The 26,065-nt window shown below is 46.2% G+C and overlaps 4 protein-coding genes across 4 annotated transcripts; 1 reads left to right on the plus strand and 3 right to left on the minus strand.

The window, feature by feature from the left end:
* Positions 1 to 3,840: 3,840 nt before the first annotated feature.
* LOC125341965 (olfactory receptor 1361-like) lies at positions 3,841 to 4,764 on the minus strand. The gene has a single exon (XM_048334100.1). It carries the CDS (start codon positions 4,762 to 4,764, stop codon positions 3,841 to 3,843), a length of 924 nt encoding a protein of 307 aa, XP_048190057.1.
* Positions 4,765 to 8,882: 4,118 nt separating this feature from the next.
* Positions 8,883 to 9,837, minus strand: LOC125341961 (olfactory receptor 1361-like). Its single transcript, XM_048334096.1, has one exon. It carries the CDS (start codon positions 9,804 to 9,806, stop codon positions 8,883 to 8,885), a length of 924 nt encoding a protein of 307 aa, XP_048190053.1. The 5' UTR covers positions 9,807 to 9,837.
* A 5,151-nt stretch (positions 9,838 to 14,988) lies between these two features.
* Positions 14,989 to 15,912, minus strand: LOC125341808 (olfactory receptor 1361-like). The gene has a single exon (XM_048333891.1). It carries the CDS (start codon positions 15,910 to 15,912, stop codon positions 14,989 to 14,991), a length of 924 nt encoding a protein of 307 aa, XP_048189848.1.
* A 6,175-nt stretch (positions 15,913 to 22,087) lies between these two features.
* Prop1 (PROP paired-like homeobox 1) lies at positions 22,088 to 24,915 on the plus strand. The gene is made up of 3 exons (XM_048334289.1): positions 22,088 to 22,196; positions 23,331 to 23,563; positions 24,577 to 24,915. Exons 1-3 carry the CDS (start codon positions 22,088 to 22,090, stop codon positions 24,913 to 24,915), a joined length of 681 nt encoding a protein of 226 aa, XP_048190246.1.
* The last annotated feature ends 1,150 nt before the right edge of the window (positions 24,916 to 26,065 follow it).

A 26,065-nucleotide genomic window follows, 5' to 3' on the forward strand; every position in this document is an offset into this window, starting at 1 on the left:
TATGACTTTTTACCCCCTTATCATCACAACCATTTGGCCATTTCTGGTATAATTTAATAAATGTGCTTCATTGATAATTTTGGTGTATGTAATTTAATTCCTAAGATTTGTCATACTTTTCTAGGCATGTTTATTTCAAATGTTAGTTTTGAAAAGTAGTAGTTTTCATGGTAACATTTATAATGCATCCTGGTTCTACACACTCTCTCTTTTAGAAGTGTCTCTGGTCCGGTTTTCCCAAGGAATAGAGATTCTTTTTTTTTTTTTTAAGAAAGTACCTGACATTTATTTTATTTTTTTATTTTTTTTATTTTTTATTTTTTATTATGAAACTGATGTACAGAGAGGTTACAGTTTCATACATTAGGCATAGATTCTTTTTTTTTTAAATAAAATTATCAATTTAATCCTGAATATTCAGGTTTATTTTGAGATTCAATCAAGAAACACATCTTTATAAAGCATCCAACATGTCATATTTATTTCATAAATATTAACTACCACCTGTTCATCTGATCATACCATTCCCATTACCACCAGCCGACTAAAAGGGCTCAGCCCCACACAAGCCAAGTTAGTACTCAGTAGTTAACTCTGTTAATTAGGCCACTTCAGAAATCTTGATCTTCCCATCTCTGCCTCTTGATTGCTGAGACAATAGGAAAATGTACCGTCATGCCTGGAGGAATAGAGATTCTTAAACCTTGTTCCTCTCCATACCCATAACAGTCCCCCTAGACTACATTCTACTTTCTCATTCCATCTTTGTTTCCCTTGTGCTAGTACTGAGGCTTGAACAGCCACTGCTCCTCAGAGGAGATCCTCATCTGGGGAACTGGGTGGGGATGAGGGATGAGCATCTATTTGGACATGCACTGAGATCCAGTCAAACTTTCCTCTTTGAAACACCTTGATTGGCTTCTAAGGAGTTGGACCCCAGTGGCCAATTAGGACTAGAGAGAAAATGTCTGTGGACAAGAAAGCTGGGGTGTCCCAGGAGCTCAGGCTGCAGGAAGGGAGCCTCCTGGTGTTTGCTAACCCGGGCCCTGGAGGACAAAGCACGGGACCTAGTCCAGAGTTCATGGCTGTCTCCAAGGACGACTCTGCACAGCTGGCACAGCACCTGCTTCCAGGGGTGCAGAGCAGTGGAGACTCTGTGTGGTGCTAGGCTCTCTCAGCAGCCATTTGTGTGCTGTGACATATCCCTCCCATGAGGAGAACTAACAAGGATGGTTCTACACGTGTCCTTGCAGCATCTTTCTCAGCCCCCGTGTTCCTCCTGGAAGAGGATGATGCTGGACCCAGGGCTTCCCAGAGCTGGAGGGAGAATGACCACAGCCTCACGTGGAATTGACCAGGACCAGGAACTGATCAGCTCACACCACACAGACAAGACAGAGGGCTTTTCCTGTGTCTGCTCCCTCCACACTGCTGGCACTGTAGGCATTCCTTTTCCCTTGCAGTCAGGACTTGGTGTGTGACGAATCATGACCTTCCATGGTGATCTTGGAGGTACATGGAGGGAAAGTTGGTTTGGGTTTGACTGGCTTCTCTCTCCAGCATCGCCCCAAATATTCTTCCCTTCAGGTAGAAAGCTTCAGACCAGGTGGCCTCACGCTGTCCCCACGGATTTCCTTCTCATCAGTTTCCATGCCCACCTTTCCCAGCGCAGCTCGCTCTGAATTCTCTTGTTTTTTCCCCCCACTCATCCTATGCCAAAAGATTCCCATAAACACTCTAGTAGTTGCGCATTTGTCCTGAATCCCTAGGCACAGTGCACAGACATGCGCAGAGCCCACCTTCCCGGGCTTCTGGAGGCCGTGCACGTCCAGGCTTAGCTCTCAGCACCCTAGGAGTGGGACTTCCTGGAACAGTCTTCATCCATTCCTCTCACTAGTCACATTCATTTCTGAAATAGCTGATGTAAATAGTTGATACTTAATATTAAATTATATGACTCGCTATGATCCCGTGATGGCCTTCGTGACATTAGTCTTAACTGCATCTGTGTGTCAGCCCATCATGTGACTCATGGCTGTCATCCTAGCTACTCAGGAGGCTGAGATCTGAGGACCTGAGCTTGAAGCTGGCTCAGCCAAGGAAGTTTGTGAGACTCTAATCTCCAACTAATCACCAAAAAGGCCAGAAGTAGAATGGTGGCTCTTACGGTAGAGTGCTAGCACCAAAGCTCAGGGACAGCCTCCAGGAATCAAGTACAGGCCCCAGGATCCGTACACAAGCACGCAGAAAGATCCAGAGCAAGGACACATTTCTGCAACCCTCAGCAAAGTTTCTTCAACACAGTCACATAGGGAGAGACATGGTTGACTTGAAGCCAAGTGTAATGGGTAAAAGGAAGGAGTTTTCTTCCTATGACATCATGTCGATCACAGGGGAGGAGCAGCAGGAGCCCCCCCTGCCTTCCCCACTCCAAGTGAGAAATGATTGACAGGATACAATCAGTGCATTCGGAAGATTAAATAGATTCTGTGTGTAGTGACCTACAGGGACAGGTAGGAGCAGTGAAGCTCTTCTTGATTTTTGATCAGACTTGGTGAGAGGCCAGGCCAAGGCAGGAAGGAGTTAATGTCAAGACAACCAACTCCTGACTGAAGAGTGGAGGGAATTGAGGAAGGAGGGCAGAGGAGACAAGGCCAGGAAAGGGAGGGATGGTGATGACTGACCACTGGAGCTTCAGGAGAGCACTGTCTGGACATCAGGAAGGAGAAAGTGGGATAGTCTTCAGGTGTAAATGAGGATTGGAGTTTGGGATGTCTGCCCCAAAGAGAAGAACGTAGCTTACTTAGATTTGGAATAAAAAGTTCCCACATTCCAGTTGCAATTTTTCTAGTCATTCAGAACCCTATGTCCCCAAGGTATTGATGGAATTATAGACATTTCAGGTTTAAGGGAATCTCTGCTTCCTGCAGCCCAAACCCATGTAAGGGACACAAGAATCACCATGCATCCTGTATCAATACCTCATCTGAGATCATGGAGTCAGGTCATTCTGAGGAATGGAACCCTTCATGGCCTGTGAAATTCCAGGTAACGGTGGTGATCACTTAGATTAGGAGCATTTAATCCCACTGAAAAATAAGACAGAACTACATATCTCAGATCTTCAGTTGTTCTGGTCTCTGACAGGAGTAATCATGGGCTGGGAATGTGGCTTAGTGGTAGAAGTGCTGCCTAGCATGCATCAAGCCCTAGGTTTGATTAGTTAATATCACATAAACAGAAAAAAATTGGAAGTGGTGCTGTGTCTCAAGAGGTAGAAGGCTAGCCTTGAGCAAAAGATACTCAGGGACCTGAGCTCAGGCCCTGAGTTCAAGTTCAAGGATTGGCAAAAAGAAAAGAGAAAATAAAGAAAGGAATGCATCAGAATCAGCCCCAGCCCCGTTTTTTTGTTGTTCATGGGGCTTGGACCTAGGGCCTGAGCGCTATCCCTGAGCTCTTTTGCTCAATACTAGCGTTCTACCATTTTGAGCCACATTGCCAAACCTGGTTTTCTGGTAGTTTGCTGGTGATAAGAATCTCATGGACTTTCCTGCCTAGGCTGGTTTTGAACTGTAATCCTTAGATCACAATAGTAGCATTACAAGCATAAGCCAGCAGTGCTCCGTGAGAATCAGCTCTTTCTATAGACAAAATTAACAGGTTTATGACCATGAGTCGGTATAAGCCTCAAGTTTATAACTATGATCAGTGTCATATATCACCAATTGCAGAGATTCTTATGGGACAGCTTTGCACCTGTATAGGTTTCCATTTCTATGATGACAAATAGCAAGAGATGCAGGATGGAGGAGAGTCATCCCATCGGTAAAGATTTCTATTCTAGGATCTGAAAATCATCTTCCTTAGGGCTGCTTTCATGTCGCGATTCCTCAGGCTGTAGATGAAGGGGTTGAGCAGGGGTGTCATCACTGTGAAGAGGACAGCGGCCACCATGTCTTGTGCTGAGAAGGAGGATGAAGGACGCATATAGACGCCCAGGACCGCCCCATAGAAGAGGGACACCACAGTGAGGTGAGACCCACATGTGGACAGGGCTTTCCTTATCCCACGGGCAGATGGCAATCTCAGCACATTGGAGAAGATGCAAGCATAGGAAACAACGATGCAGGTGAATGGTGTCAGAAAAATCACCCCACCCTCGGTGAAAGCTGCCATGTCATTGATGAAGGTATCAGAACAGGAGAGCTTCAGTAAAGGATAGGGATCGCAGAAGAAGTGGTGCACTGTGTTGTCTGAACAAAATGTCAGCCGGACCAGGAGAAGAGTGTGCAAGAGAGCATGCATGTTCGTGATGACCCAGGATACAGCCACCAGCAGGGCACAGAGTCTGGGCCTCATGATCAAGGTGTAGTGCAATGGGCGGCAGATGGCCACATAGCGGTCGTAGGCCATGGTGCTCAGGAGGAAACCATCCATGTTGCCGAAAGTGATGAAGAAATACATCTGGGTCATGCACCCCACGAAGGAGATGGACTTACTGCCCACTATGTGATTCACCAGTGTCTTGGGGACGGTGACTGATGAAAAGCAGATGTCGACACTGGAGAGGTTGGCCAAGAAGAAGTACATAGGCGTGTGGAGGTGAGGGTCACAGGTGATGGCCATGATGATGAGAAGGTTCCCAATAAGAGTGAGCAGGTATGACCCCAGGAACAGCCCAAAGAAAACCTCTTCTTGATCTGACTGTCCAGAGAATCCCAGGAGGATGAATTCTATGACTGTAGTCTGATTGTTCTCCTCCATGTCTGTGGAGAAGAAAGTATCACTATACAGTAAGATTACATACTAACATCTGAAAAATAACTTAAGGAAATTACACCTTGATTGGGAATTAACTAAAACTGAATTATCTCATTTTGTAACTATATATAGAAACTCAGATTCTGGTAGAAATTACAAGTAAGTGTAGATTTTATCAAGTTTAGTTCTATTTGCAGCTGCATGGATAGGTTATTTCTTATACAATATTTAATTTAATCTAACAATTTTGGCTTTATATCTCACTTCAAGAATTTACAAAGTTTGGTTGACAAAACATTGAGATTCTGCCTCACCCTTGTTGGCATAGCTTTCATTAAAGAAAACACGCAACATCAAATGCTTACAAGAAGATGGTGGGGGGTGGGGAGGGGTGGAAAGCAATGCTAATACACTGTTAGTGGAATAGAAACGAGCACAGTCACTATGGAAATCAATGTGAGTGTTCCTCAACACTAAAGAACCACAACAATCCTGCCATAGCTCTGCTGAGCAGACATGTGAACTAAGTCAGTATGCAATGAGATACTTGCACACCTATGTTTCTTGCTATGCAATTCATAATAATCAAGTGATAGAATAAGACAAGAAGAATTCTTTAGCAATTAAGAAAATTGAAATTGTATTATTCTCCGGGCAATGGATGAACCATAAGATGAAGGGCACCTTAAGCTGTGGAGTCCATTCCAAGGCCAGCACTTCTCTGTGAGACTCAGACTATTATTCAAACATCTGAGCTCTGAGACACCTTCCTGATGTAATCACAGATTACTTTGGATGGACACAGAGCAATGTGGTGCCCAGGTGTACATCCAGGATGGAATAGGATGGCCGTGTTTGCCTGGAGTGCACACAAGCAGGGCTCTTGGATCTGAGCTGTGGTCATGCTTAGTAACAGCCCGCAGCGACTGGTCCTATTCCAGGTTGGCTGACCTCGTTGTCTTTCTCTATGTCCACCACCCACTGTCTGTTTCCATCTGGCCCTCTTACCTGGCTGCTCTAGGACTCAAGTGCTTTCACAGCACCCATGCCTCTGCTGGCTCCGTATTGCACCTGGTGATGGAGAAATGCAGAGGTGGAGTGAGGCCTTGGTTCACTGGAGGAGAACACAGAGCGAGACCTGTTGTTCTCTGCTTAAGCATGGGTGAGGGGGAACTGACAAATACACTGCCATCCCTGGAGACTGAGAGTTGCATGAGGGCGGTTGCCATGTTGGGCGTCCCTACGGTGGATTCCCCACAGATCCTCCTTGGGGATTGTATGATGGGTTCACTGTTTGGATGTCATCTGGATGAAGAAATGGGAGCAGGGGAAACCTCTCATGTGGAAATACTGTCAGCAATCTCATTTTTTAAAATTATTAATGGATGCCTTTAACATGACAATGCTTTCTCTACACTCCCACCAATTTGGATATGACGTTTTCCCCCCTTATCATCACAACCATTTGGCCATTTCTGGTATAATTTAATAAATGTGCTTCACTGATAATTTTGGTGTATGTAATTTAATTCCTAAGATTTGGCATACTTTTCTAGGCATGTTTCTAGCATATGTTAGTTTTACAAAGTAGTAGTTTTCATGGTAACATTTATAATGCATCCTGGTTCTACACACTCTCTCTTTTACAAGTCTCTCTTGTCAGGTTCTCCCAAGGAATAGAGATTCTTAAACCTTGTTCCTCTCCAAACCCATAACAGTGCCCCTAGACTACATTCTACTTGCTCATTCCATGTTTTTTTTCCCTTGTGTTGGTATTGAGGCTTGAACTCAGGGCCTCAAAGAGTCTCACTGCTCTCAGAAGAGATCCGCGTCTGGGGAACTGGGTGGGGATGAGGGATGGACATCTATTTGGACATGCACTGAGCTCCAGTCAAACTTTCCTCTTTGAGTCACCTTGATTGGCTTCTAAGGAGTTGGACCCCAGTGGCCAATTAGGACTAGAGAGAAAATGTCTGTGGAGAAGAAAGCTGGGGTGCCCCAGGAGCTCAGGCTGCAGGAAGGGAGCCTCCTGGTGTTTGCTAACCCGGGCCCTGGAGGACAAAGCACTGGACCTAGTCCAGAGTTCATGGCTGTCTCCAAGGACGACTCTGCACAGCTGGCACAGCACCTGCTTCCAGGGGTGCAGAGCAGTGGAGACCCTGTGTGGTGCTAGGCTCTCGCAGCAGCCATTTGTGTCCTGTGACATGTCCCTCCCATGAGGAGAACAAGGATGGTTCTAGATGTGTCCTTGCAGCATCTTTCTCAGCCCCCGTGTTCCCCCGGAAGAGGATGATGCTGGACCCAGGGCTTCCCAGAGCTGGAGGGAGAATGACCACAGCCTCACGTGGAATTGACCAGGACCAGGAACTGATCAGCTCACACCACACAGACAAGACAGAGGGCTTTTCCTGTGTCTGCTCCCTCCACACTGCTGGCACTGTAGGCATTCCTTTTCCCTTGCAGGCAGGACTTGGTGTGTGACGAATCATGACCTTCCATGGTGATCTTGGAGGTACATGGAGGGAAAGTTGGTTTGGGTTTGACTGGCTTCTCTCTCTAGCATCGCCCCAAATATTCTTCCCTTCAGGTAGAAAGCTTCAGACCAGGTGGCCTCACGCTTTCCCCACGGATTTCCTTCTCATCAGCTTCCATGCCCACCTTTCCCAGCACAGCTCGCTCTGAATTCTCTTGTTTGTTTTTTTTCCCCCACTCATCCTGTGCCAAAAGATTCCCATAAACACTCTAGTAGTTGCGCATTTGTCCTAACAGAATCCCTGGGCACAGTGCACAGACATGCGCAGAGCCCACCTTCCCGGGCTTCTGGAGGCCGTGCACGTCCAGGCTTAGCTCTCAGCACCCTGGGAGTGGGACTGCCTGGAACAGTCTTCATCCATTCCTCTCACTAGTCACATTCATTTCTGAAATAGCTGATGTAAATAGTTGATACTTAATATTAAATTATATGACTCGCTATGATCCCGTGATGGCCTTCGTGACATTAGTCTTAACTGCATCTGTGTGTCAGCCCATCATGTGACTCATGGCTGTCATCCTAGCTACTCAGGAGGCTGAGATCTGAGGACCTGAGCTTGAAGCTGGCTCAGGCAAGGAAGTTTGTGAGACTCTAATCTGCAACTAACCACCAAAAAGGCAGAAGTGGAACGGTGGCTCTCACGGTAGAGTGCTAGCACCAAAGCTCAGGGACAGCATCCAGGAATCAAGTACAGGCCCCAGGATCCGTACACAAGCATGCAGAAAGATCCAGAGCAAGGACACATTATTGCAATACTCAACAAAGTTTCTTCAAGACAGTCACATAGGGAGAGACATGGTTGACTTGAAGCCAAGTGTAATGGGTGAAGGGAAGGAGATTTCCTCCTACAACATCATGACGATCACAAGGGAGGAGCAGCAGGAGCCCTCCCTGCCTTCCCCACTCCAAGTGAGAAATGATACAATCAGTACATTAGGAAGATTAAACAGATTCTGTGTGTAGTGACCTACAGGGACAGGTAGGAGCAGTGAAGCTCTTCGTGAATTTTGATCAGACTTGGTGAGAGGCCAGGCCAAGGCAGGAAGCAGTTAATGTGAAGACAACCAACTCCTGTGACTGAAGAGTGGAGAGAATTGAGGAAGGAGGGCAGAGCAGACAAGGCCAGGAAAAGGAGGGATGGTGATGACTGACTACTGGAGCTTCAGGAGAGCACTGTCTGAACTTCAGGAAGGAGAAAGTGGGATGGTTTTCAAGTGTAGATGAGGGTTGGAGTTTGGGATGTCTGACCCAAAGAGAAGAACATAGCTTACTTAGATTTGGAATCACAAGTTCCCTTGCTCCAGTTGCAATTCTTCCATTCATTCATGACCCTATGTCCCCAAGGTATTAAAGGGCTTGTAGACTTTTAAGCTCTACGGGAATTTCTGTGTGTGCCACCTGTGCTCAGCTAGAATCAGCCCTTTCTATAGAGAAAATATTTAACAGGCTTCTGATTATGAGCAGGTATAAGCATCAAGTTTATAAAGTTACAGATCACAGACATGCTTATGGAGTTTCATTTCTCTGATTACAAATAGAAAGAAATGCAGGATGAAGGAGAGTCATCCCATCGGTAAAGATTTCTATTCTAGGATCTGAAAATCATCTTCCTTAGGGCTGCTTTCATGTCACGATTCCTCAGGCTGTAGATGAAGGGGTTGACCAGGGGTGTCATCACTGTGAAGATGACAGTGGCCACCATATCCTGGATTGAATAAGAGGATGAAGGATGCATATAGACGCCCAGGATCGCCCCATAGAAGAGGGACACCACAGTGAGGTGAGACCCACATGTGGACAGGGCTTTCCTTATCCCATGGGCGGATGGCAATCTCAGCACATTGGAGAAGATGCAAGCATAGGAAACAACGATGCAGGTGAATGGTGTCAGAAAAATCACCCCACCCACAGTGAAGACTATCAAGTCATTGATGAAGGTATCAGAACAAGAGAGCTTCATGACAGGGTAGGGATCACAGAAGAAGTGGTGCACTGTGTTGTCTGAACAAAATGTCAGCCGGACCAGGAGAAGAGTGTGCAAAAGAGCATGCAGGTTTGTGATAACCCAGGATACAGCCACCAGCAGGGCACAGAGTCTGGGCCTCATGATCAAGGTGTAGTGCAGTGGGCGGCAGATGGCCACATAGCGGTCGTAGGCCATGACACTCAGGAGGAAACCATCCATGTTTATAAAGGTGATGAAGAAATACATCTGGGTCATGCACCCCATGTAGGAGATGGACTTACTGCCCACCATGTGATTCACCAGTGTCTTGGGGACGGTGACTGATGAAAAGCAGATGTCGACACTGGAGAGGTTGGCCAAGAAGAAGTACATGGGTGTGTGGAGGTGAGGGTCACAGGTGATGGCCAAGATGATGAGAAGGTTCCCAATGAGGGTGACCAGGTAGGTCCCCAGAAACAGCCCGAAGAGAACCTCTTCGTGCTCTGTCTTTCCAGAGAGTCCCAGGAGGAGGAATTCTGTGACTCTGGTCTGATTTTCCCCCTCCATGTCTGTGGAGAAGAAAGTATCATCCTACAGTAAGATCACATACCAACAGTTGAGCAAAACATTCCTCTTCTTTCCAAGAGATTATACATTTGTTTAATACTATTTGGATTATTTTCTTTTGTAATTCTATGGGAAATACCTGGTTAATTTCAATAGACTGTACAATGGCAATCATTTTATTAAGTCTACTCCTATTTTGTGAATAGTACATGTACTTTCTTACATATAGCTTAACTAAGTCTAATAATTGCAGGTCCATAAGTCACTTATGGTGAAGAAAACGGATTAAGCAACTATGAGTTTACATAGCCAATGAGTATTAGAGTTTAAAGTAGTCTGAATGTTCTGAATTAATGTATTTTGAGTGGAAATTTTAACTAAGTAGCAAGTTCTATATCAAATGTCAAATCATGACGATTTTTGTATACTGCTTTTCTATTTTCTCACCATTTGGAATATTCAGGGGCTTTGCTAGACCTGCCTGGTGTTTTGTCTTGGCATGTTATCTATCATTGAGATCTGGTCACCTTAGCTTACAGCTCTGGGTCTGTTGATCTAAGTTGCTGGTCAGTTGCTGTAGATAGCATTGCCCTCCTGGTTACAGTCAGAAGAGGAAAGACTGGAGTCTGTTGCAGCTGTAGATTTTTCTCTGATGGAATTTACTGATGAGCTGTCCCATGAGCTCTATGCAAACATTAGTATAGGATTAAAATATCACTCGCAGTAAGGTCAAGTAAAACGGTGTGACTGCAATACCTAGTTAGAATTCATGATCTTAAGCAGGAAGAAGGGATGCCTTTCTGTTGGGTCAAAGGCCTGAGGAAAATGAAAGAGAAGACACTGTCAGGTGGCCTGACAACTGAGGCAGAGGACATTATAGAACATTCTGGAAGGATTCCTTATAGGATATACATTTTTTTTCCAGGATGGGTAGCTAATCAAAATATAGCATAGGCTTAGCACTGGTGGCTCATGCTTGTAATCCTGGCTACTCAGGAGGCTAAGATCTGAGGATTGTGATTCAAAGCCAGTCCAGGCAGGAAAGTCCATGAGACTCTTATCTCCAGTTAACCACCAGAAAGCCAGAAGTGGAGCTGTGGCTCAAAGTGGCAGAGCACTAGCCTTAAGTAAAAGAGCTCAGAGATATTGCCCGGGCTCTGAGTTCAAACCCCATGACTGACAAAAAAAAAAAGCCTATCTATCTAACATCTATAACTAGTAAAGAAGGAACACTGAGGCTGATTTGGACCTCTAATTTTTTATTGTACAGTAAGGAGACTACCACAATGCCCTCAACCAGAGTTAGTGAAGTTAAGGAAGAGTATTGAGATATGAATTCATTTTGTCTGGATAACTCTCAGAGTCAAAGTAGAGCAGGTGTAGATGAATGCAGGACAATGCTCTTGAGGGAACTTGGTTAACATGGACCATACACGTTGAGGGCTGTGGGTGGGACTGGCAGGATACATGGCCAAGACAAGAAGCACTGTTCCTTCACTGGTAGATGTTAACAATATGATCTGCAGGGGCAGAAGAGAAGTCTGTGTGCAGAGGAAGTAAGCATGAAGTAGGAGATACAGGGAGCTCAAGGAGCATTTTTCCTATTGAATTGAACCGCAACAAAGGTTATAACTGGCTGTAAACTGTCCATATTCTCCATTTGTATTGAGAAGTGGGCTAAGTAGATGGTAGATACAATGTTACTGTTTCATGGTTTAACTTTCAGTAGGTTGAGCTTTTGCAGAAAACCACTGCACTGTGGTAGAGAATGCACTAAGATGCACTTAATTCTTAGTCTATTGGATCCTTATTAAATATCCTCAAAAATGTATTTCAGAGCCAGGCCCTAGTGGTTCACACCTGTGACCCTAATCACTCAGGAGGCTGAGATCTAAGGATTGTGGTTTAAAGCCAGCCCAAACAGAAAACTCCACCAGACTCTTATCTCTAATTAACCAGAAAAAAAAGCAGGATGTAGACCTGTGGCTCAAGTGGTAGAGCATTAGCCTTGAGGGAAAAACACAAGGGATAGCACCTTGGTCCTGAGTTTAAGTTGCAGCATCAGCACACACACACAAAAATGTATTTCAGAGCTGGAGCCCTGGTTGCTCATGTCCGTAATCCCAGTTACTCAGAAGGCTGAAACCTAGAGGATCACGGTTTGAATTCAGCCAGGTCAGAACTGATGATCTTCTTGTATCCACTTCCTGTGGTTGTACCTACACGATCTCTGTATCTTATCTGAGTATATTGGAAACTGTGCATACTGGTATTAGAACTAGGAAATTGAAAGGGAATACCAAATTCGAGAGACACAGGGTAAAAAAAGACAAACAACTACAAAAGCAATACTTGCAAAACTGTTTGGTGTAAATGAACTGAACAACTCATGGGGGGGGGGGGAGGAAAGGGAAAGGGGGAGGTGGGAGGGGGAACGAGGGACGAGGTAACAAACAGTACAAGAAACGTATCCAGGGGCTGGGGATATAGCCTAGTGGCAAGAGTGCCTGCCTCGGATACACGAGGCCCTAGGTTTGATTCCCCAGCACCACATATACAGAAAACGGCCAGAAGCAGCACTGTGGCTCAAGTGGCAGAGTGCTAGCCTTGAGCGGGAAGAAGCCAGGGACAGTGCTCAGGCCCTGAGTCCAAGGCCCAGGACTGGCCAAAAAAAAAAAAAAAGAAGAAAGAAACGTATCCAATGCCTAAGGTATGAAACTGTAACCTCCCTGTAATTCAGTTTGATAATAATAAAAAAAAAAAAGTCCGTAAGACCTCCATTTCCAGTATCAATAACAAAAAGCCAGACTGGAGGAATGGCTTAGGTGGTAGAGCCATAAGCAAGCAAGCTAAGTGAGAGCTCAAGGCCCTGAATTCAAGCCACAATACACACACACACACACACAATTCAGCTCCTCTGCAGCTTTCTTATAGCAAGACAATGATTCTACCACTCCTCTGAGGATGACATTTAGCCTGAATGATCGAAACATACTTAAGTCTAATTTCATACATTGATATTTTGTGAGTCAAGCTAGTGTGTAGATCTGTTGAAGAATCTGATATAGCTATGTCACTGAAAGTTTGGGTCCCTGGACCAATATTAAGGCCACTTAGTCTTTGACCTTCATCTAAGCCAGCATTTCTTTCCTGTGGGGCTCAGTCTGATATCCAAGTAGCTGAGTTCTGAGACTATTTTATTATGCAATCCAACATAACTTTGATGGACACAGGAAGCCAACTGGTACCAAGTTGCAGATCTGGAGAAAAGGATGGCCTTGCATGTCTGAAAGAGTAGTCTCTCTGTTGGGTAGCAGGAAGTGAGACTCTTAGATCTGAGCTTTGGACAAACTTCTAACAGCCTGTAGTCACTGGACCTTGCACTACCTGGCCTTGTTGCCTTCTCCCCTTGTCCCGTCCCCTCACTGTCTGTACCTATCCTGGAGATGGACTCTGTTCATTTGTTAGTGAACAGACGTCTTGACAGATCAACATGTTTTTCCTTCTTAGACTTGGTTAGATGCAGAGGGAGTCGGTGGGTCTGGTTTTCCAGGACTTTTCTGTGTGTTTGTGTATACGTGCATCAGTCTGTCACTGGAAATATTGTCTTCCCTGCTCGCCTCACTCCTCTTACCTGGCGGCTCTCTGCTGCTCTCAGATGCTTTCACAGATCCCCCATCTCTGCTGGCTCCAGGCTGGATCTTGTGATGGGAAATTCACAAGCTGGTGAGATCTAAGGGGCCTTTGCTCAAATGGAGGAGAATGTGGAGAATACAAAATGTGACCCTCTCTAGCCAAGGGTGGGTAACTGGGAACTGACAAATAGACCTATGTCCCCAGGGATTGAGTCTTCCAGGAGGATTGTTGCTAACCAAGTTGGGTGCACCTAGGGTTGATGCCCCACAGGTCCTCATTAAGGTCTCATACTAAGTGTTTGCTGTTTGTATTCTGTCTGGACAGAGAACATAGGAATGGAAGAACCTAGAGAGAGATGGTCAATCCCACCTACTCCTGTGTCTATGACAAAGGGCAGTCCACGAGCCCTCGGGAGAGACCGATGTCTACAGAACTAGGTGGGGATAAAGCTGACCATCCATTCCATCATTCACTGAGCTTGAGACCAATTTTCCTCCCCTATATTGTTTTAATTGGGTCTAAAGAGTGGAGCCCTGGTGGCCAATTAGTGGTAGATGAAAGTTGTCAGTAGGAGGAGGGTATGATGCCCCCAGGAGTTCAGGCTGCAGGAAAGGAGGTGCTTGGCACAGGCCTGGTAATCCATCCGCTTCGATCCCAGAGGGTAAATCACCAGACTCAGTCCTGTTTTCTTGGTTGATCCTCAGGGAAGACTGCAAATCTGGCACAGACCCAATTTCTAGAAGGAGAGAAGACACTCCTCCCCATACTGGAGACCCCACATGGTGCTTTACCCTAATTTATGAACAGCTGATGTCCTGAGAGTGTGTAGCAGGAAGAGAATGGTAGCCAGGTGACTATCTAGGGCAACTCTTTATCTGAGATTGTGGGGTCCAGTGAGTTGAGGACTGTCAGCTCTCATATTCTGAAAGATTCCAGATTAATGTGGTAGCCATTTTCTTAGATGGTCGGTACGCCCATCTAAGATGATCCCAGCCACCTAGAAGGTAGAGATCAGAGGAGGATTCAAGGCTAACCTGGGCAAGAAAATCCAGTCAAATTTAATATCAGTTAATAAGCTGGATATGGTGGCACATACCTGCAGGTCTAGCAGGGTAGAGGATCATGGGTGAGGCCAATGCCAACAAAAGTCACAAGACCCTACCTGAAAAATAACTGAGACCAAAGAATGCTTAACGCATGGCACAAATGGCATAGTGCCAGTCTGGCAAATGTAAAGACTTGAGTTCAAATCTCAGCACTACACAAATAATGGAAAATAAAAGCAAATACATCTGAACTTCAGTCTGTCTTGTTTACAAGCTGAGTATTCTGTCATCAGATCTTTTCATAGACAATAAAACGACTGGCTTTATGATAATGAGCACCCAGGAATATCCAATTAAAAGATGATGGTGATCACATACTACTAATTTCAGGAATAGTAATAGGGGAATTTTGTACCTCTGTGGGTTTTTGTTTCCCTAGTTACAAAGAGGAAGAAACACAGGGGAACCAGGAGTTCTCTCAGTTCTAAACCTTTCCAATTCTAGACTCTGAGGATGATCTTCCTTAGGGCTGCTTTTATGTCACGATTCCTCAGGCTGTAGATGAAGGGGTTGAGCAGAGGCGACACGACTGTGAAGATGACAGTGGCCACCATGTCCTGGATGGAGTAGGAGGATGAAGGACGCATATAGACGCCCAGGATCGCCCCATAGAAGAGGGACACCACAGTGAGGTGAGACCCACATGTGGACAGGGCTTTCCTTATCCCACGGGCGGATGGCAATCTCAGCACATTAGAGAAGATGCAAGCATAGGAAACAACGATGCAGGTGAATGGTGTCAGAAAAATCACCCCACCCACAGTGAAAACCATCAGTTCATTGATGAAGGTATCAGAACAGGAGAGCTTCATGACAGGGTAGGGATCACAGAAGAAGTGGTGCACTGTGTTGTCTGAACAAAATGTCAGCCGGACCAGGAGAAGAGTGTGCAAGAGAGCATGCATGTTCGTGATGACCCAGGATACAGCCACCAGCAGGGCACAGAGTCTGGGCCTCATGATCAAGGTGTAGTGCAGTGGGCGGCAGATGGCCACATAGCGGTCGTAGGCCATGACACTCAGGAGGAAGCCATCCATGTTGGGGAAAGTGATGAAGAAATACATCTGGGTCATGCACCCCATGTAGGAGATGGACTTACTGCCCACCATGTGATTCACCAGTGTCTTGGGGACGGTGACTGAGCAAAGGCAGATGTCGACACTGGAGAGGTTGGCCAAGAAGAAGTACATGGGTGTGTGGAGGTGAGGGTCACAGCTGATGGCCAAGATGATGAGAAGATTTCTGATGAGAGTAAGCAGGTACATCCCCAGGAACACCCCAAAAACTACCTCTTCTTTATCTGACTGTCCAGACAATCCTAGGAGTAGGAATTCTGTGACTCTAGTCTGATTGTTCCCCACCATATCTGTGGAGAAGAAAGTATCACCATCCAGTAAGATAATATACCAACAGTTGAGCAAAAACTTCATGCAGTTTGGAAGTAATTAGATATTAGTTGATAACTTACTAAAACTCTTAGCACATGACTCTATAGGAAAAAAAGTTTCATTCCAATACACTTTAGTGGTGCCTGGCTTATAACTTCATTCACTCTACTCCAATTTGTTGAGTAGTCTATACAGGTTCTTTCTGATATATATATATATATATTTTTTTTTTATATATTTTTAATTTTTTTTATTTTTTGCCAGTCCTGGGGCTTGGCCTCAGGGCCTGAGCACTGTCCCTGGCTTCTTTTTGCTCAAGGCTAGCACTCTGCCACACTTGAGCCACAGCGCCACTTCTGGCCGTTTTCTATATATGTGGTGCTGGGGAATCGAACCCAGGGCTTCATGTATGCGAGGCAAGCACTCTTGCCTAGTACTAGGCCATATCCCCAGCCCTCTGGTATATTTTTTAACTGAATGTAATAATTGTGACTTAATGCATCACATTGATGGATGAAGAAAATAAGGATTGGGAAATTAAGTAATTTATCTGAATGTACACAGTCCAGCAATATTGGAGTTCTAAATCCTTTCTTAGGGTCGCTTTAGTGTAAAAGATACTGTTATGCTTTTTGTCTTTTCTTTCTACATCCTGCTTATTTTGCTTAACCTAACGATCTCCAGTTCTGTCCAAATTCTAGCAAGTAACAGTTAGTTCTTTTTAGTGGTTGCATAAAATTCTTTGGTACATATATGAAACATTCTTTACTCCATTCAGCAATCGATGGGGGGCTAGCCTGTCCCAATGCTGTGTACTCTGATTAACTATCTTTGAAATTTTTGAAAAAGTGGCAAATGTATACTAGAATCCATATCTGTGGTTGTTCTAGATTCTCAGAATTTGGAAGATTCAGGGCTTGAATAGGCCTGCATAGCATTTTGCCCTCAGCATTTTGTTTGCCATTAGGATTTGTTTAGTCAGATGCTGGTAGCTCATGACTGTAATCCTAGCTACTCAGGAGGCTGAGATCTAAGGATCATGCTTTGAAGCCAGCTTGGGCAAGAAAGCCCTTGACACTCTTATTTCCAAATAAACCACCTAAAAAGCCAGAAGTGGAGCTGTGTCTCAAGTGGTAGAACACTAGCCTTGAGAGGAAAAGCTAATGGACAGCACCTGGGCCTTGGGTTCAAGCCCTAGTGCCCATTCCCTCGTCCCCCACAAAAAGAGATCTGGTCACCCTAGCTCATATCTGTGTGTCTGCTTACCTGAGCTTTGAGTCAGTTACTATGGGTAATTTTGCCTGCCTGGCTGAGTCAGAAGAAGAAAGGTGAGTATCTATTGCAACTGGAAACTTTAACTGTATAGCAAGGGATTTACTGGATAAAGGGAAATTTCATGTGGTTTATGTCAAAGTTAATTCAGGACTAAAAAATACACACTAGGCTGGGAAAGTTGACAAGTGAAACACGGCGGCTGGGGAAGGAGAGATGTGTCCTGGGGAATCAAAGACTTTAAGAGGAATGTAGCAACTGCAACGTGAGGGGGGCCTGTCTGCTGGGGCCCCTGGATATGACAGAAAACATTTTGAGGGGATGGGTTACAGGGCGTTCAGATTATGATGACAGAGAGGTGACTACCACTAACTTGAATTGAATTAGTGAAACATTACAGAAAAGTGCTAAGATGTGAAGTTATTTTTTTTACCTGGATTTCCTTCAGGAGCCGACACAGAGCAGGTGTAGGAGGAAGCAAGATTATGTTCCAGGGGGCAATTAGTTAACACGAACCTTCCTTATTAAGGGTTTGGGGAGGAAATGGTGGGATCTGTCAACAAAGCAAACAAATAGCAGACAGTTTCTTTGATGGGTATATAGTAATATTCTAATCTGCAGGACAGATGGTTTCTGTGGCAAAAGCAGAGAGAGTGAAAGAGGAGACATTAAGGGGGATTTGTACTGATCATTTGAAACTTCTACTAAGACCACATGTTGAAGGCAAATTGCTGAACGTATCCCATACTTTTCTGTAATTGTATTTACATTGCGAGGCTTGTGGCCAGTAGAGCCCGCTGGTGGGAAAATACGACCATCTTATGGTTTAACCACTGCTCTGTGGTACGGAACGCACCAGGTCCCATGACTCCAACTTGATCTTCATGAAGGATCTTCTGGAATAGAAACCACGTTCCCTGCAGCACTGAGGCAGGAGGAGGCTGCTTCTGACCCCTGCTGGGCAGTGCCACTGAGCTTGAGTCACTGAAGTATGTGGATGCACTGTCCACACACTGAGGTGTTTGTGATCCAGGCTACGCTGTGAGTGTGTTCAGATACTGGACATGTCTGCATCCCTGAGTGTTTGGATAGCTGGACCATAGAATGAAGGCATCTTAGTCTCTAAACTCCAATCCAAGTCAGCCTCCCTCTGTGGGGCTCACACCTGCATCTGCCTAGCTGAGCCCCAGGCAGCTTTAGAACGTGTCTCATAATACAGACATAAATGATCTGTGCATCATAGACCTCTGTAGATGGACACAGGAAATCCACTAGCAGCCAGGTTTAGGTCAAGGACATCATGTATGGCTTGTAAATGAGTCTCTCTCAGGGGCAGCAGCTAGGAGGGCTCTTGGATCTGAGTTGTGGCCGAGCTTATTCACACCCTGCAGCCACTGGTCCTACCTGTCACTGCCTGCTTAAGTTATCTTTCTCCTTTTCTACCACCCATTTTCGACTACTGCTCTTCTTGTTCCTGGTGCACAGCCTGTCTTGGCAGAGAAGACTCGGATATGTTAAACCAAAGAGGCTTTCTCTCCGGAGCTTGCTTCCATACAGAGGGACTCCGTTGCATCTGGTTTTCCCATCATCATTCCAGGGTGCCTGATGTTAGAGGTCGCATATGTTACCTGCTCCTCCTGGCCACTCTTACCTGGCGGCTCTCTGCTGCAACCAGATGCTTTCACAGATCCCCCATCTCTGCTGGCTCCATGCTGGGCCTCGGGATGGGAGAGTCATAAAGCAAAGGGGCCTTTGCTCACGGGAGGAGATTGCAGAGCGTGAGGCAGGTGGCTCTTTCTGGTCAAACACGGATGACTGGGAACTGTCAAATAGTCCCCACGTCCCTGGGGGTTGAGATTTCCATGAGGAACATTGCCAACCACATAGGGCGCCCCTAGGGTTGAGGCCCCCCAGGACCTCATTAGGACCCCATCCTAAGTGTTCATTGCTTGTATTCTGTTCAGACAGAATTGAGAATTTCATTTTATTTAATTGGATGTTTAGGGCGTAAGTGGTGTTCACTTTCTGAAATTTGTCTTTCTCATCTGGTTTGGCAAGTTTACTTGCAATAGACTTGAAATTATTTCCTAAATTTTCTGAAATCTCCAGGCTCTGGTATCTGCAGTTCTATGACTGTATCATTCATGATACAAGATCGTTTCTTTGCTGATTACTCTTGATTGGACTTACAAATTAAAAAGTTGCAACAGAACCTACTTTCTTCGGCTTTTTATTGTCCTCAGGTATTTTTCAGTTTTGTATTTCATGGATGCTTACTTTCAGTTTTATTGGTTGCTTCATTCAATTTAGTTTTGATAAATTTTGCTTTCTGTTTCTCTCTTTTAGAGTTGAGAACCAATCATTGATTTTTCCCAACTTTTCTCTAGTTTCATATTGTAAGCATTTAGAATAATGAAGTTTCCCCCTCAACAGTCTACCAATATGAGTATAATTTGTTTTTTTTTAATTATTATTCACTTTAAAACATTTACCCATGTTCACTGTAATCTTTCACTTGGCTCATTGATAATCTAAAACTATATGGTTTAGTTTTGACTATATAATGTTATTTATTTATTTTTGCTGGTCCTGTGGCTTGAACTCTGTCTGGGCCTGGGCACTGTCCTTGAGCTTCTTTTGCTCAAGGCTGGCACTCTACCACTTGAGCTACAGCACCACTTGTGGCTTTTCCTGAGTAATTGATTGGAGATAAGAATCTCATGGACTTTCCTACCTGGGCTGGCTTTGAGCTTCAATCCTCAGATCTCGTCATGATGAGTAGTTTGGATTACAGGTGTGAGCCAGTAGCATCTGGCTAGAATAAATACTTAAAGTTTTAAAGATTTGAAGCTTTTAACATTAAGTAAATCTGGATGCTGAACTCACTTGTGAAACTCCTTTGTTCTGGGATCAGGCCCTTCCTGCTCTTCCCTTCCCAGAGCAGAGAAGGGATGATCTAGCCTTGCACTTTTCATTAGTTAGGTTTAAGTTACTCTAATGAGTGCCCGAGGCAACAAACTTTGTAAAAGGAAAGGTTTCTGTAGCTCACAGTTTCAAAGGTTCAAATCCAAGTCTGGGCAATTCCATTGCTTTGGCCTCTAGTGTGGGCAGCACATGGGTAGACCCGTGTGTAGTAGAAGTCACATCTTGAGCCAGCATTTTCTGTAAGCTCAATAAGAACTGGAAATAGGCTGGGGGGCTCCTTAAGGGGTTCGTTTCTTGAATCCGCCTGCCATGAACTAGCAAATGCTTCAAAGAATACCAGTCTCTTGGAGAGCTATGGTATCCTAAGATGTCCACTCAAACTTCCTGTATCTCCTTGGGGAGCTGGGGTTGCAGCTGAGAGTGCTGCTTTGCAATATCACAGTGTCCTGGGGGAATATTCGAGAGTTCTAGATGGATGTCAGTGTTCTTCTGTAGGCTTAGGGAACCTTGAAGCAGCAGGGCATTGGGATTCGGTGTTTTCATATGGATCCAAGTTAAGTGCATATTACTGGGTCTCACAGGATCAGGGCTGCCCCGGGGCTGAGGGTCGCTCTAGGTCGCTCATGGCCTTGGAGATCAGGCACAGTACATTCCATCAGGACAGTGTGTCCCGAGAGTTGGCACTTTTTGGAGTGGGCAAGGAGTCAGCTGGTAAAGATGGGATGTTCTAGAGATCAGAGTGTCCTTGTATTTCAGAGTATTCTGGATGACCGTGGAGTTCTAGGGTGCCAGGTCCTCCTTAGAGAGTCAGGATGTCTTGGGAATGCCAGGATGTACTCCTGGGGTCTCGGGAACCTCAAGAGACAGAGTGGTCCAAAGGCTCAGAGATTCCTAGTGTGTCAGGAATCCCTTGAAGAATTATAATGTCAGGCTGTCGTGGGATCTCATTTTATTGCAGAGGGGGTCCTGAGGTCTTTGAGGATCAAGGTTTTCTGAACATCTAGGTCACTTGGACAGGTCATGATGACCTTGATGCTCTGGATGAATGAGGTATTTGAAGGAAGGGGTCAAAGAGCTCTTGTGAACTTTGGTATTCTGGAGACATTCCATAGATGGGGCTCAGAAGGTCCTGAGGGAGTGGCTGGTACATTCTGGTGTGTTCCAGTACGTGAGAGAAGCATGTACTTGTGACTTCTCGTTTGGGTTTTTAATTTTCTTAGCACTAGGTCTTTGGGTATCACCTGCTTGGTAAGATGCCAGGCAGGGCCTGTTCCTGGTGTCTGTTCCCCCCTCCCTTCCCACAGTTGGCTTCTGAGGAGGGGGTCTTAGTAGGAATGCATTTTCTTCTCTCTTCTCTGCCTGCTCCCAAAAGGGGATTTAACAGGACAATAGAATCTGGTCCCCTGGGAATATGAGCTCTTGGCCCCGGTCCCTGGACCCTCTGACACCTTCCCTCATCCGGCTGGTGATCCTCCCCTGAGCAAGGGGGCTCTGGTGACCAGGTAATGATTGGATGGGCCCACGGGGCCAGGAGGAGGTCACTCCTCCAAGACAAGGTGAGAGAAGTGGGAAAGTAGACAGCTGAGAGAAGAGAAAAGAGTGTCATGGTGGAAAGAAGGGACAGGGAGAGAAAAGTCGAGACCAAACCAGAGGAGCGGGTCAAGTTGGGACAGAGAGAATGAAATGGTACTACCGTGAAGGAGTGGGCAATTAGAAAAGCTAGAGAAGGAGGAGAGACAGTGAAAAAGACAGATACTTATCTACACCTGTACACACACACACACACACACACACACACACACACACACGATCAGAGACAGAGACTCGGAGGCAGAAGGAAGAAGGTTAGACATCACAGGTATTAGAGAGGCTCAACGAGACAGAGAAATACTGAGCCTGACACTGAGATTCAGGGCCCGGGAGGCTGGACCATCTCCCATCTTGGTGGCTGGCCATGGAAGGTGACGGGAGTCGGCAGCAGGGGAAGCAGAGGAAGGAGCGCCCTTACACCAGCATCTTTCCTGAGAGGCCTCCGGCCACTGGAACGCTGACCTCCACAGTGGGTGAGTGAGTTACCGGACCCTTGGGAGGGGGCAGCAGGTGTGGGATCCCATTGTTTGGTGGGCAATAGTTCCCAATGGGGAGGGTTAAGAGGAGGAAAGAAACCCCCAAATCCTAGCATGGTAAAACCATGGGAATCTTAGAAATGCAGGACACTACAACTCCTTCATGTCACAAATGGGGAAACTGAGGCTCTGGCTGAAGGGCACTGCTGAACAATATACCCCCTGGAACCGGGATGGGGGCAGAGGCAAAGCTGAAGGTGATGTGTTGATTCCTGAGCTTGGCATTTGCCCAAGGCCCTGCCTTCTTGGAGGGTAGAGCTTGGAGGGCGATCATCCAAGCAGAGTGGTTCCGTGTGTGTGTGTGTGTGTGTGTGTGTGTGTGTGTGTGTGTGTGTCCCCATGGGGATGACTGTCTCTGCAGCAGACATCTCCTTTTCTCACAGTGTAACTTCCCAGGTGTCCCCACCCCACCCCAGTTTTCTCTTCCCCAGCAGCTCTCAGACTAATTAGTGTCGGGACTTGGTAAGCCTGCATGGAGGCGAGGCAAGCCTTTCCCACGAGCTCAGGTTCCTGCAGCCTGGGTAGCTGGGCCCAGGCTGGGCGAGTCTGGGGGAACAACAGAAAGTACATCTATGAGGGAAGGGTGTGTCTGAGCAGAAAGCGGGGGGGGGGGGGGGCAAATACTTCATCTTCCCAGGTGAGGGGTACAAGAGGATGAGAATATATGAAGAAGAAAGCAAGCAAGGAGGCCACAGGGGTGGGGGAGGGAGGGATCTTCAAGAGAGAGTTTATAAAAGACCTACAAGGGGAACCCCAGAAGAGCATATACCTGGGGCTCTGATGGGGAGGAGTCATGAGATGGGGTGCCCAGGATGTATATTGGGGCCTGAACCAAGGTGGAGAATGTCCCTGCTTAGGGGGCCTCAGAGATAAGAGCTGCGGCTGGCTGCGCTGGGTGTGGGTGTGGGGTGATGGTTGAAGCTGAATGAAGGGGTTCTGGTGTGATCAGGGTGTCTCCGTGTGGAGCTGGCTAGTGGGCAGTGGGGTGGAATTCAGGGAGGCCTAAGAGGTCCAGGGAGGAAGGGGCGGGTCCACTCACAGGGCCTTCTTCTCCCCACTCGACCTCCTCAGAGAGGAGCACCCAGTCCTACAGGAGGCTCCCCGGGGCAGGAGTGGGGAGACTGAGGCTTTCCAGGCAAGGAGGACAGAGGGCTCATCCCCTCTCCCGGCGCCGCCACCGGACCACCTTCAACCCAGCCCAGTTAGAGCAACTAGAGGCAGCCTTCGGGAGGAACCAGTACCCTGACATCTGGGCTCGAGAAGGTCTCGCCAGGGACACAGGGCTCAGCGAGGCCAGAATCCAGGTGAGAAGGCCCCGGGACCTCTACCTGGGGAAGAAGCGTGGGTTTCTGAGGACCTGGGCACTGTCTGGGTAGAGATGTTCATGGGTTTTATGGCCCTAACCGAAATGCTCCCCATCTCACCATTCCATGAATGCTTGGTCAATGGTCGATGCAACTTTTCCTACATCGTGAATACCATTTCAGTGTAACCCCAGCTTTAAGCTAACTTGAACTTCAGTACCTATCCCCAACCTTTAATAGTTACATGAACCCCAACACGAATACAATCCTAACTGTTCACGTGTACACCCGACATGTTTCTTGTCCCAAAGCGTAACCTTGCAATTCAACCAGCCCCGGGCTCCTTCAGTCCCAGTTGGCTAGTTATCCTTAACTATAAACCTTACCCTATGCCCAATCTTATTATTACAACAACAGTACTTATCCATAGTCTTCATTCCTAACCCTAATCCTAGGAACAGTGGCCCATTATCTGGGGGGAAGGGGTATCACAGTATCTTATTAATTGCTTTCCTGTTAGAACTTGCCCTTTGTGTGTGGGGACCAGTACTGGGACTTAACCTCAGGACCTGAGCACTGTCTCTTAGCTTTTTAAATCAAGGCTGGATCACTACTCCTTAAGCCACTGCTCCATTTCTGGGTGTTTTTTTTTTGTTTTGTTTTGGTGCTTAATTGGAGATAAGCATCTCAGAGGCTTTGAACCGTGATCCTCAGATCTCAGCCTCTGGAGTAGCTAAGATGACAGGTATGAGCCATTGGTGCCTGGATGAAACTTGACATTTTGGACTCATCCAAAGTTGTAGAAATTGGGCAAGTTTCAGTGCAGAATGGGGGTAATGTTATACATTTCGCTTTGTCAGCTGACCTTGTTCAGCTATGCCTGTGGAAGAACTTTCCTTCTTCTGATGACATCCGAGACACTTCCTGTGCCTGTAAGATGCCCGTCCTCAAGCAATAGTGTGTCGCTTATTTCAGATATGAGCTCTGACGCAGCTCTTCTCCCCCCTCCTCAGGTCTGGTTCCAGAACCGCAGAGCCAAGCAGCGGAAGCAAGAGAGGTCATTGCTCCAGCCACTGGCCCATCTGGCTCCTGCCACCTTTTCTGGCTTCCTGCCTGAGCCCCCTGCCTGCCCCTACTCCTATCCAGCACCACCTCCACCAGTGGCCTGCTTTCCTCACCCCTACAACCATCCCCTCCCCTCCCAGCCCCCCACAGGAGGTTCTTTTGCTCTACCCCACCAGTCTGAGGACTGGTACCCTACCTTGCACCCAACCCCTCCTGGTCATCTGTCCTGCCCCCCACCTCCACCTATGCTCCCCCTCAGCCTTGAGCCACCCAAGTCCTGGAACTAAGGTGAGACAGAGAAAACTGGGTGGCCTCCTTTCCTTCTAAGGGTGAAGATAGACAGAGTTAAGGGGAAGCACAGAGACTGGAAATTGTAAAATACAAGATATCCATTGAGTTCTCACAAAGGTGAGAACTCTGAGAGATTCTGAGGAGGCGAACAGGTGGAAGACAGAGGTTTAAGAGCTTCAATGAACGCAACAGGTGGAGGGGGACTGGTGGGGACAATGACAGCTGGTGGTTATAGATGAGGTTATTTCTCGTTCTTGGGACCCTGAGTAGAGAACGCAATGGTTGCTAGCTAAATTCATATAATAAGACTTTTGATTTTGTTTTGTTTTGTTTTTTTGCCAGTCCTGGGGCTTGAACTCAGGGCCTGAGCACTGTCCTTGGCTTCTTTTTGCTCATGGCTAGCACTTGAGCCACAGCACCACTTCTGGCTTTTTCTACTTATGTGGTGCTGAGGAATCGAATCCAAGACTTCATGTCTATGAGGCAAGCACTCTACCACTAGGTCATATTCCCAGGCCCATTTTTTTTGTTTGTTTGTTTGTGCTAGTTCGGGGGCTTGAACACAGGGTTTGGAAGCTGTCCCTGAGGTGTTTTTTTCCCCCCTCGAAGCTATATATTGCATATATTGCAATTATTTTTCATAGTTTTAGCCTTTCCCAGAAAGGGTTTCCAAGGAGCGTTAAACCTCAGTCTTTGGTATCCTTTGTATATAACGTATTAACTTCTGTCTTAAATACCTAGAATTAGACTCATTTTGTAGGACAGGCAGAATCTAGAAATTAGTCATTCAGTTTATTGTCTGTGAGAAATCTGCTTCTATGTGCTTTCCCAATGTTTTCTTCATTATTTAGATTGAAATGTTGTGTTTTTGTCAGTTGTGGGGCTTGAACTCAGGGCTTGGGCACTGTCCCTGAGCTCTTTTGCTCAAAGCTAGCACTCTACCACTTTGAGCCATAGCACTACTTTGGTTTTTTGAGTGGTTAACTGGAGATAAGAGCCTCTTAGAGACTTTTCTGCCTGGGCTGCCTTTGAACCTAAATCCTCAGCTCTCAGCCTCATAGCTAGGATTACAAGGGTGAGCCACTGGCTCCCAGCTCAAAATGTTGTGCTTTTAATCATATGAAATCTGTTTTGCTATAGGCATTA

This window comes from Perognathus longimembris, chromosome 25 (assembly GCF_023159225.1).
Source record: "Perognathus longimembris pacificus isolate PPM17 chromosome 25, ASM2315922v1, whole genome shotgun sequence".
NCBI lineage: Eukaryota > Metazoa > Chordata > Mammalia > Rodentia > Heteromyidae > Perognathus > Perognathus longimembris.